We start from the raw sequence: 12,434 nt of genomic DNA, 5'->3' as shown, positions 1-12,434 counted from the left end.
TAAGAACCCAACTAGAATCCATGAGGATATGCGTTTGACCCCTGGCCTCACTCAGCTGGTTAAGGATCTGGTGTTGCCGTGAGCTGTGGTGTAGGTTGCAGACACAGCTTGGATCTGGCATCACTGTGGCTGTGGCGTAGGCTGACTGCTGTAACTCAATTCAACCCCTAGCCTGGGAACTTCTATATGCTGCAGGTGCCACCCTAAAAAGAGAGAGAGAGAGAACAAAATTTCTGCTTAACAACTTAATGCAATGGACTGAATGTTTGCATTCCTTCAAAACTGATACGTTGAAATCCTAATCCTCAAGTGACGGTATTTGGGAGTGGGGCCTTTGAGAGGTCATGGGGGTGGAACCCTCTTGAATGGAATTAGTGCCCTTATTTATAAAAGACACCCCATAGAGCTCCCTGGCCCCTTCTACCCGATGAGGACATACAGCAGGAAGTCAGGAGTCTGCACCCTGGAAGATGGTTCTCACCAGAACCAGACCATACCTGCACCCTCACCTTGAACTTCCAGCCCGTGAGGAATATATGTGTTTGAAGCCACCCTGTCTGTGTACACTGTTATGGAGCTGACTAAACCACCAAGCTGACAAAACACTGAGGTGTAAGTGCTGTGGCTCTGACTCCATGTATCTTTTCCTTTCTTACCGTCACAGGTGCAGCCTTGTCTTATCAAACCCACCATCAGAGACGTGCACTGGTGACACTTGGTGGGGGCAGTAAAGGATGTAAGGAAAAACCGGTGGGTCTTATTCTACAAAGCAAGGAGACCAAACACACACCAATGGTTAAATAACTTTGAAAAGGTGATTCTGGTGATTCCTCCAACCCACCCTGCCCCAAATTCAGTTTAAACCAAAAGAACAGCAGCTCCCCCTTTTCTCACCAGCATTTATGATTCTTGCCCCTAATTACCTCACAATTGGAAAATTCTGATTAAAGGATCCAAAACTTACCAAGGACAGAAAGGGGAGGAGGAGAGGGGATGGGGGGGGCGGTGGAATGAGAAAAGGGGGAGGAGGAGCCAGAGGGGAAGGGGAGATGGAGGGAAGGAGGAGGGAGAAAGGAATGGAGGGGGGGAGGGGGAGAAGAAGAAGAAGGAAGAGGAGGGGGAGGAGAAAGGGGAGGGGGAGGAGGAGAAGGAGGAGAAAAAAGGGGAGCGGGAGAAAGAGGAGGGGGGAGGAGAAAGGGGAGGGGGAGAAAGAGGAGGGGGAGGAGAAAGGGGAGGGGGAGGAGGAGAAGGAGGAGAAAAAAGGGGAGGGGGAAGGGGGAGGAGGAGGAGAAGAAAGGGGAGGGGGAGGAGGAGGAGAGGAAGGAGAAAGAGGAGGAGGAGGGGAAGGGAAAGGGCAAGGGGAAGAGGAAGAGAAGGAAGAAGAAGAAGAAAGAAGAAGGAAGAAGAGGAAGGATTATTTAGGTGGTGATCAGACCACAACCAACTTAGCTTCATTTTTCAAGGACCTGCTAAGTTTATAACTAAATCATATACCTTAGTTGGAAAGAGGATTCCACTATGACATTCTTTTCTCCTTATTGTTGGTGTGTGAACTGGAAGATGAGCAGAATCTGTGATCTGAATCAAAGAGATTAAAAATATAATTAAAAATTAAAAATAAATATAACCCATATCACCAAAATTACAAGAATTAAATTATTTCTCAAGTGTGGCAAAAGAATTATATGTGTTAGACAAAAAGACAAAAATACTAACAGTCTCACAGTGTTGAAAATATATTTTCAGTAATTTAAATAGATGTTTTAAGTTTCTACAAACAAAATATATGTTTCACACACTTTATTTCAATTTGGCTATTTTAAAATGTGTGTCATAGCATGTAGGCTACATTAAAAGGAGACTATTAATCATACACATATTTGAAAAATAGTTTGAATAAGTAAATATATGATCACAATCTTCAGAAGAGTCTTTGAACTACATGTCATATAAATGTAGGAGGGATTACATATGTTTTTCTGTAAACATGCAGAAATATACTAAAAATCAATTATCGAGGATTCAGCAAGATTTTGTGAATACCAATAATCCAAAAATATGTTCAGGTAATTTAGGTTACATTTTTGGCCACACCCACAGCATGCAGAAATTCCCAGGCCAGGGATCAAACCAGTACTACAACAGTAACCAGAACCTGAGCAGTGAAAATGCCAGATCCTTAACCCTCTGAGCCTCCAGAAAATGCCTACATCTTAAAAATTAGACTTCAAAATCATATAAAATTAAGCTGTCTATATGATATAAACTTTTTCTTTCCCAGGAAACAGTAGAAAATGTATTTTTTTTAAAAAAATTATGGCCACGCCTGAAGCATATGGACGTTCCCAGGTCAGGGATTGAATCCAGGCCACAGCTGCAACTTACACTGCAGTTATGGCAACACCAAATCCTTTAACCCACTGTGCCTGGGTCAGGGACTGAATACCTCCACAGAGATCCAAGCTGCTGCAGCCGGATTCTTAACCCACTGAGCATGGCAGGACTCCAAGAAATACATTTTGAGATAGAAGGAATTGGGATGCTTACAGATGATACTGGGTGATTGAAAGCAAAGATGCTACACAGTTGAGCAGGGCATACAAATATATGGACTTGAAGAATGCCTCTTTTGTTAGGATGCTAAATGCCATGGAGAAAAAATATAATAAAAAATTGGCGGTAATGAAGGAGATTCAGGACATTTGCCAAATTTTCAGATATTAAGAAAAAAATTACCATTTCACAGCCCTCTTTAACTATGCATCCCAACAAATACACTTTTTCATATGGATTTATAATATGGGTATAATAAGGATTCCCTCTTAGGAAGCAATATATTGATTACTTAACTGCAATTTTAGTTTTTTTTTTTTTAGGTTTAAATATGTTTTTTTGTTTAGAAGGACACTATTTTCCATCCAACAGGGGAAAAAAAAACACATTCTCATATCAGTTGAAGAAGAAAAAGCATTTGACAAAACAAGTTGTAAAACAATAGGATTATTATCTGTGTTTTAAGAAGACCAAGGATACAGCCTAAGAGGTAAAGTATAAGAAGGTGGACAGGGAGTTCCTGTCGTGGCTCAGTGGTTAATGAATCCGACTAGGAACCATGAGGTTGCGGGTTCCATCCCCGGCCTTGCTCAGTGGGTTAAGGGTCGGGCGTTGCTGTGAGCTGTGGTGTAAGTTACAGACGCAGCTTGGATCCCGAGTTGCTGTGGCTCTGGCGTAGGCCGTCGGCTACAGCTCTGATTCAACCCCTAGCCTGGGAACCTCCATATGCCATGGGAGCAGCCCTAGAAAAGACAAAAAAAAGAAGGTGGACAGGAAGAAAGCGCAGGAGCTCAGAATATCCAGTAACCTCCCAGGAAAAATAAAGATTCAGTCAGATGGGCTCAATTCTTCTTAATTATCTTAATTTTTTTTTTTTTTTATCTAAAACAGAAATGGTAAACTGTTTTTGTTCAATTTGTGGGAAGTAGGAATATGGGCTCTTGATCAATTATTCCTTGTACCTTCTTCCATGATGGAAATATTTTATTATTAAAATATTAAAACAGTAATCTAAAATAAACTTTTAGAGGTTCAGAGTTCCCTGGTGGCTTAGCAGGGTAAGGATCTGGCATTGTCACTACTGAGGCTCGAGGTCACTGCTGTGGCCTGGGTTCAACCGTGCATACTGAGGGTGTGGCCCCCAAAAAATCTTTTTTAGAGTCTCTGAGTGGAATCTGAAAATAAAGTCTAGCCCTGGTTATAAACCACACTGAAGTTTTCCAAACCAAATTGTATGCCTCCACCCAGCTCCCAGAGTTCCAAAGCGGGCAGCAAAGCAATTCTGCCCACATTAGTCAGCCTGGATGAGATGCAGAGAAGGGAGAGAACAGCATTTCTGAAGAGGGAGAACATGAGCGGAGAGACACCAAACCCTTTGACTCTCGGAGGAAACATTTTCTTCGGCAGAGAGTCCCACTCTCTGATTAACGTGAAGGGCCAATAAAGAGTTATTTTATGGACCGTTATGTAGGAGATGTGGAATTTGCTCTGATTTTAATAAGTGCAATCACCAATGTAGTTTTATGCCTTGCATAATACCAGGCTTGATGTTAGGATATGATTATATAAAATGTTCCTGTTATGACTCCTTAAAGTTCATCACAGCAATGCAACTAATGAGAGCCTTGCCCTGCCAGGCTCTGTCCCCTCATGGTTTGCACCACTGACTGTTTCATCGTTCACCTAACTGTGAGCTCTCTGCTCTGCTACAATCCTCACGTCAGAGTAGATCCCATCAGGAAGCACTCTGTTCAAGTGGGGGTAGAATTTGGTCTCTTTGTGTTGATTTTCAGGAGCAGGTTTCTTATCTGAGTCTCAAATCTCTGTGTTATCACTTAAACTTAATATTCTCTATAGCCTGTTCCTGACTGGGAGGTGCCTTTGATTAGGAGAGGAAGATGACACTGTTTCTGAGTGGGATGCAGCCTCCCTTTGCTGGGCTACAAGTGAAACGTGCCGCAGCACAGTTAACCCAGAGAGGCACCTTAACTGGGTCCACTTCGTCTCCACTGTGTGACGACGGGGATGTGGACCCGGAACTGACGTAAAACTTGATCCTCAGATTCTGCTCAAATACGCTCGCAACTGGATCAGCCTAGAAAAACAAGCGGGGGAAGACAAATAGTCAAGAGATCGCTGTGTAGAATCCAGGACTCTTTATTTATTTATTTTTTTATTCTACTTTATTTTGTCTTCTTAGGGCCGCACCAGTGGCTTATGGAAGTTTGGAAGCTAGGGGTCAAATCGGAGATCTAGCTGCTGGTCTACACCCCAGCCACAGCAACGCCAGATCTGAGCCATGTCTGTCCCACACCACAGCACATGGCAACACTGGATCCTTAAGCCACCGAGTGAGGCCTGCGTCCTCATGGATACTAGCTGGGGGTTCATTACCACTGAGCCATGATGGGAACTCCAGAATCCAGGACTCTTAATGGATGAAGTCATGAACATGACAACATTTCCCAATAATGGGTTACAAAACTGTAATTTTAGTATTTGTGTTAGAAATATATCAATATACAAGACCATAGCCAAAAGGTTTCCATAGTAGGCACGGCTGCTCCTGCCTGTACCTCTGAGCAACTGTCCTCAGCATGTATTGTTCCACATTCATCATTCTGTTCCATGCGGAAGTACCATGACATCAAAACAAAAAACAAAACTGAGCAGGTGGATTCCATCCACAGTGGGTAATAGAGAAATGAACTAGAAACTAAAGATAAGAAGGCCATCCCTGAGAGTGTCTAGTGAAGAGGTTCCGAAGGTGTCACCCCCCAAGTATGCCACTTTGGACACTCTGACCCTCCTTTGTCCTCCTGAAACAGGTTACGCATCTCTCCCGTGTAAGGCACCGTGCCTGGACCAAGAGGAGGGAAACACTCTCATCACCAAGCACAGGGACTCTAAAGCCAGAAAGGCTGCATAGACAAACCTTGTTAAACTAACCCGTATCTCCCACGGTACTTCCCCACTCATTACCCATAACCCAAAGCCCTTTGTCTTGTTAATTCTTCAAGAATATATTGTTTCTTTGTCTAAAAGGTACAGAAGCCTCCTACTCTGGTCACTTTAAGGCTCATTCTCTTGGGAAGGCTCCCAGGTACATACAAAAATTCAATAAAATGTGTATGCCTTTCTCCAGTTAACCTGTTTGTTTTTGGGTTTTGAGGGTTTTTTTTTTACTTTTTAGGGGCACACCTGCAGGGCAGATGGAAGTTCCCAGGCTAGGGGTCCAATCTGAGCTGTAGCTGCCAGCCATAGCCCCAGTCACACAACTTGGGAACGAAACCGGGTCTGCGGCCTACACCACGATTCACAGCAACACTGGATCCTTAACCCACTGAGGGATTGAACCTGTATCCTAAGTGATACTAGTCAGGTTCGTTAATAGTGAGCCTTGACGGGAACTCCCAAAACTTGTTTTTAACTATTTTATTTTAACTAGTGGCGTCTCATGAGGTTTGGAACTTTTAATATGTTTATTGTCTATTTGGAATTCCTCGTTTATGAATAGCCTGTTAAATTTCTTGCCACTTGCCCACCAGGTTAACGGCCTTTTTCTTATTGATTTATAGGGCTTCTTGTATGTTCTGATTTCATTCCCCCTCCCCCTGCCCCCACGGTGAGTGGTGGCTTGATGTGGAATCTCAGTTCTCAGACCAGAGACTGAACCTGGGCAGCTGCAGTGAAAGCACCAGATCCTAACCACTAGACCACCAGGAAACTCTCCTTTGCAAATTCTGATTATGAACCTTTGTTGGTTGTAGCATTGCAATATCTACCTCCACTCTAAGGCCCGTGTTTGATCTTTTCCCCCCACTGTTCTACAGTACTAGCTTTATAGTACATTAAATATTCCTAATACATTTTCTTCTGGGAACTGTTGTGTTCCAAAGATTTATGTATATGCTTTTGCAAATACCATACTGTTTTAATTACTGTCACTTTATAATAAATCTTGATATTTTATAGAGGAAGCTCAAGCAATTCGTTCTTTAAAGGCATTTTTACTTTCTTGGCCTTTTTCCTTTCCACATAAATTGTGACTACATGAAAAAAATTACCATGTTTTTCAAGATTATAATGAATCTTGATATACTGAACCTTCAATCTCGATGGAATCTTTTTAGGGTCGTACCCATGGTGCATGGAGGTTCCCAGGCTAGGGGTCTAATCACACGGCAACGCCAGATCCTTAACCCACTGAGCAAGGCCAGAGATTGAACCCGAAACCTCATGCATGGTTCCTAGTCGGATTTGTTCCCATTGCGCCATGACAGGAACTCCTGTCTTGATGGAATCTTGATTGAATTGATATATTATCAGTTAAAAGAGAATTCATATCTTTATAATCTTGAATCTTTCAATCTAGTATTACAGTGTTATTTTCTATTTAATTTAGGCCTCTTCAAATGTCCCTTTTTAAATTTTATATTTCCTCCTAGGGGTTGTTTAGCTGTTGTTATATTTGTCTTTCGCACTTGATTTCTGGAGTTCTCTTTTGGTGCAGCAGGTTAAGGATTCGGCCGTGTCACTGCAGGTGCCATGGTTTGATTCCTGGCCGGGGAACTTCCACAAGGCACAGATGCAGACAATAAATACAAATAGGAGTTCCCATCGTGGCGCAGTGGAAACGAATCCGACTAGGAACCAAGGAGGTGCGGGTTCGGTCCCTGGCCTTGCTCAGTGGGTTGACGATCTGGCGTTGCTGTGAACGATGGTGTAGGCTGGCGGCTACAGCTCCAATTTGACCCCTAGCCTGGGAACCTCTATATGCCATGGGAGTGGCCCTAGAAAAGACAAAAATAAATAAATACAAACATACATACATACATACTTGATTTCTTATGCTATTGTAAATGTGTGTATTAAAAAGGTAATTATCTAATATTTCTCCTTGGTATATAGAAATACATGTGATTTCAAATGGGCTTTTCTAACACACACCTTGAAACTCTCCCAGCCTTTACCCATTTCCCAGTTCCAAAGCCATTCACATATTTAGGTATTTATTAGCTTCACCACTGTTCCTCTTCTCAGCCCCAAAATCTGTCTTAGGATTCTCCAGAGGAACAGAACCAACCGGATATCTATATCACTATCTGCATCTATATATCTGTACCTTCCATTGGTTATGTTTCACGATCATGGGAGCCAATTCCTTATAATATCTATATCTTTTTACATATCTTTATGCATATTTACAAGATAGGAGGGAGGGGGCAGGGCACAACCTTTAAAAGAATGATACTTGTATCTTAGATGTTTCCCTTATGAACAGTACATGTTAGATTTCATTTTATTTGTCATTTTTTTGTCTTTTTAGGGCTGTACCCACAGCACATGGAGGTTCCCAGGCTAGGGGTCAAGTTGGAGCTGAAGTCACTTGGCCCACAGCCAAGCAACACCAGATCCTTAATCCACTGAGCGAGGCCAGGGACCAAACCCACAACCTCATGGTTACTAGTTGGATTTGTTTCTGCTGCGCCACAACAGGAACTCCCTGTTAAGCAAAAGCAAAAGCAAAAAAAAAAAAAGCACAAGGAAACGTTTGGAGTTAATGGATATATCTATCATCTTGATTGTGGCGATGGTTTCATGGGTATCTACATGTGTCCAAACTCATCAAATTATATACAGTAAATATGTACATCAGTTGTATATCAATTGCACCTAAATAAAACTGTTTAAAATAAATAAAATAAAATGTCTCCATTAAAATAAGTGGTAGTAAAGATTCTGTTTTCCTGACTGGAGCCAGATACAAATCCAAGGGTTCTCCAATAAGAGAATGGGTAAATAAGCTATAGTATCTTCATATAGTAGGCCGTTATACTGAAATAAGGTTGAACATATTACTGCTGCACATGGATGAAACTCAAAAGCTCGGAGTTCCCATTGTGGCGCAGTGGTTAATGAATCCGACTAGGAACCATGAGGTTGCAGGTTCAATCCCTGGCCTTGCTCAGTGAGTTAAGGATCCAGTGGTGCCATGAGCTGTGGTGTAGTTGCAGACAGGGCTCGGATCCCGTGTTGCTGTGGCTCTGGCGTAGGCCAGTGGCTACAGCTCCGATTCGACCCCTTGCCTGGGAAACTCCATGTGCCGCGGGAGAGGCCCAAGAAAAGGCAAAAAAAAAAGAAGCTCAATGCTGTGACACAAAAGAACATAAACAGGAGTTCCCTTCGTGGCTCAGTGGTTAACGAGCCCGACTAGGATCCATGAAGATGTGGGTTCGATCCATGGCCTCACTCAGTGGGTTAAGGATCCGGCGTTGCCGTGAACTGTGGTGTAGGTCGCAGACGCAGCTCAGATCCTATGTTGCTGTGGCTGTGGTGTAGGCTGGCGGCTACAGCTCCGATTCGATCCCTAGCCTGGGAACTTCCATATTTTGCAGATGTGGGCCTAAAAAGCAGAAAAAAAAAATCCATATATAGTGTGCCTCCACTTACATGCCTTCTAAAACTAAATCCCCTTGTGTGGGGATGCACACACTGAGTCCCAAGGACATTGTTACCATGAGCAGCAGAGTAGCAGTCGCTGCCAGCAGCAAGGGATGGCTTGCTACCATCCAGAAAGGCACACTTCTGAGGCAAAAGCCATGTTTTCCATCTTTCCCTGAGGGTGGGTTACCAAGGTGCTTTATGCACTTTTCTGTATGTGTGTCACTGCCCACAATGTCAAATTTTTGGTTGTTATCTTAATTCTAACACGGATGACTTTACAACCTACATAAACCAGCAGCCTTACTTTCCCTGATGCTTTTTCTCCTAGGTGTTCATGTCAAGCCCTCAGTCCGTTCACATGGAATGCTATTAAAATCATTTTACTGCCAGAGGAAAGTGCCATTTTGAAACACGAGCGGCTGTAGAACACACTCAAGAAAGCTGGGTGGGTACTCACTTCACACTGTGCCAGGGCATTGGTAGTTGTATTGTAAAGTGCCAACGAAGATGCACTTGGGCCTTGTTGCCCTAAACCTGGAAGACAAGAGCAAAGTTTTTTTTAAACTAGAAAACTGAAACTAATGTTCATGCCTTTTTTTACCTTAATCCCTTTAAACATTTTTCTCAGACTATATTTGCAGAGATAAATCTGATTTATCACCTATACATGTTTAAATAAAAATGTTTCTAGTTATTTTTATGTGTTACCTACATTTAATATAGCTAAGATTCTGCATCCCAAATGAAATAACTTTTAGCAAATTTATGGTAAACTTATAATGAAAGTATATAAATAAATCACCTACATTTGCATGAACTAATTCCTATGTGTCAAATCATTGCTTTCTTTCCCTCAATAGTATTACATTTATTTTTATTTTTATTTTTATTTTCAGGGCCCCACTTGAGGCATATGGAAGTGCCCAGGCTAGGGGTCCAATCAGAGCTACAGCTGCAGGCTTCCACCACAGCCATAGCAAGGCAGGATCTGAGCCACGTCTGCAACCTACACCATAGCTCACAGCAATGCTGGATCTTTAACCCACTGAGCGAGGCCTAGGATCAAACCCGCATCCTCATGGATCCTAGTCAGGTTCATTAACTGCTGAGTCATGAAGGGAACTCCAAAGGTATTACATTTAAATAAAACTTTAAACAGCTTTAGAAGCCCCAAGAGGATTTCAGGAACATGGTCACGCCAGTGATGGCTGCTTTCCTTGTGCTAGTTTCTCCCCACTCCAGGAGTCAATTTCAAATGATTCCTTCCAGGTATCCAGTATACTTCTCCCTCAGTATCCACAGGGCATTGGCTCCAGTACCCCCCTTGCAGGTACCAACATTCTCTGATGCTTAAGTTCTTTGTATAAAATGATGCAAATAACTTAAACACATCCTCCTGGAAACTTAAAATCATCTCTAGACTGCTTATAATACCTAATACAATATAAATGATATGTAAATAGTTGCTGGTGTGTGGCAAATTCAAATATTCCTTTTTGGAACTTTCTGGAATTTTTTATTTAATATTTTTAATCTGCAGCTGGTTGAATCCATGGATGTGAAACCCACAGATATGGAAGGCCAAATTATGCATTTCTTAGCCTTAATTAATTATCTATAAAAACATAGGCAGATATAAAGCAAATACTAATTATACTTAAAAATTTTATCATAGTATTAAGGTTTTATTTATTTAGGCAGAAAAAGTATCCAATTACAAGATGCTTTTCTCCTTAAAGGAATTTTCAAGAAATTCCATACATTATCATTCAGCAATTGTGCTAACTTTAAATATACTGTATTCAGAATGAAGTCTTAAGATCTGATCATAACTGTATTTAAATACGACGGACAGAAAACACAAATTCAGACTTCTTCTAACAAGCATACCTTTAGCAACTGACATTGCCAGGAGTGTGAATTTTCCAGCTATAAATCCCTAGCACAATTGGTTAACAGTCAAATAAAGAAGTGTGTTGAGAAATGTCACCTAATACTGCACGAGGATTTTATTGTTCTGCAGCATTTAGAAAAAAAAAAGGGTAAAAATAAAACTCCAGGTTAAAATGTCAACTTGATAAAGCATTGTGATAATATATGGTCTTTCTCTGTTAGGTTCCTTCTAACACATGTGAAGCCTATTACTACTCCTACCTATCAGTGTTGGGAACCCAAAGGACCCCATCTGCGGGTGCTTTGGGTTGGTTGGTAGTGAGAAATACTCTGGGAGTTCCCATCGTGGCTCAGTGGAAACAAATCCAACTAGTATCCACGAGGATGCGGATTTGCTCCCTGGCCTTGTTCAGTGGGTTAAGGGTAAGATGTTGCCATAAGCTGTGATGTATGTCGCAGACACGGCTTGGATCTGCCGTCGCTGTGGCTGTGGTATAGGCCGGCAGCTGTAGCTCTGATTCAACCCCTAGCCTCGGAACTTCCATGGGTGCAGCCCTAAAAACCAAAAACAGAAAAAGAAATACTCTGGCCACAACTTTGCTGGAGCATCTGCCTCGGGCCACCCCCACCACCTGAATGCACTGCATCACTTATCCCACCTACATTCACTGCCTCCTCACATCTCTCTTAAATTAGAACCTGTGTGGTTCTTATCTTTGCAAGGTACTCGAGTTCTCTTTAATTGTTTCTTCTACTGTCCATAAAAAAGACGACCCACAAATATTACTGAACAAATATTTACTTCCAGAGTTTGCCTATCCTGAGTTCCTTATTAACCTACCCCCTCCCTCCAGAATATTCATCAGCTAGTGCCATCCCATCCCACTCTGATCCAGTCCTATGTTAGACAAAAAAAAAAGGCTGAATGAAAGGAAAGGGCTACTCAGATTTATAGAAGCTCCACTAACTCATCTGCAAAAGAAGTAGCTTCTAGGGAGTTCCCTTTGTGGTGCAGTGGAAACGAATCTGACATGAGGATGCAGGTTTGATCCCTGGACTCACTCAGTGGGTCAGGGATCCTGCGTGGCTGTGAGCTGTGGTGTAGGGTCACAGATGCGGCTCGGATCCCGCTGTTGCTGTGGCTGTGGCATAGGTTGGCAGCTGTAACTCCGAATTGACCCCTAGCTTGGGAACTTCCATATGCCACAGGTGGGGCCCTAAAAAGGCAAAAAAAAAAGTGGCTTCTGGGGTTCCCTTGTGGTGCAGCAAGTTAAAGAGCTGATGCTGTCACTGCAGAGGCTCCAGTCACTGCTGTGGTGCAGGTTCCATCCCTGGCCCAGGAACTTTGGCATGCCACACACATGGCCAAAAGAAGGGAAAAAAATGAAGAGACTTCTGTCAAGAAAATAAAATATCCCTTCAATTAAAATCCACAGTTCATTCTTTTATTAAATTCTTGTATTATTAATACCACTCCAATGAAAAAAATTTAAGACATTTCATGTATTAAAAAGTGTGACACATTCTTAGCTTCTGGATTC

The 12,434-nt window shown here is 42.3% G+C and overlaps 1 protein-coding gene across 1 annotated transcript in view; it reads right to left on the bottom strand.

Moving 5' to 3' along the window:
- LOC125116233 (serine/threonine-protein kinase MRCK alpha-like) overlaps positions 1-12,434 on the bottom strand; it is a gene marked incomplete at its 5' end in the record, with an annotated part of 66,932 nt that overhangs the window by 23,709 nt on the left and 30,789 nt on the right. Inside the window, 4 exons of the mRNA XM_047761264.1 lie at positions 657-762; positions 1,495-1,578; positions 4,538-4,648; positions 9,458-9,534. Of these exons, the coding sequence (XP_047617220.1) occupies positions 657-762; positions 1,495-1,578; positions 4,538-4,648; positions 9,458-9,534 (378 nt within the window). The remainder of the gene's footprint in view (positions 1-656; positions 763-1,494; positions 1,579-4,537; positions 4,649-9,457; positions 9,535-12,434) is intronic.

This window comes from Phacochoerus africanus, chromosome 15, assembly GCF_016906955.1.
Source record: "Phacochoerus africanus isolate WHEZ1 chromosome 15, ROS_Pafr_v1, whole genome shotgun sequence".
Taxonomy (NCBI): Eukaryota; Metazoa; Chordata; class Mammalia; order Artiodactyla; family Suidae; genus Phacochoerus; species Phacochoerus africanus.
The sequence above is the reverse complement of the archived record's forward strand: the minus strand, read 5'-3'. Positions and strand labels throughout refer to the sequence as shown.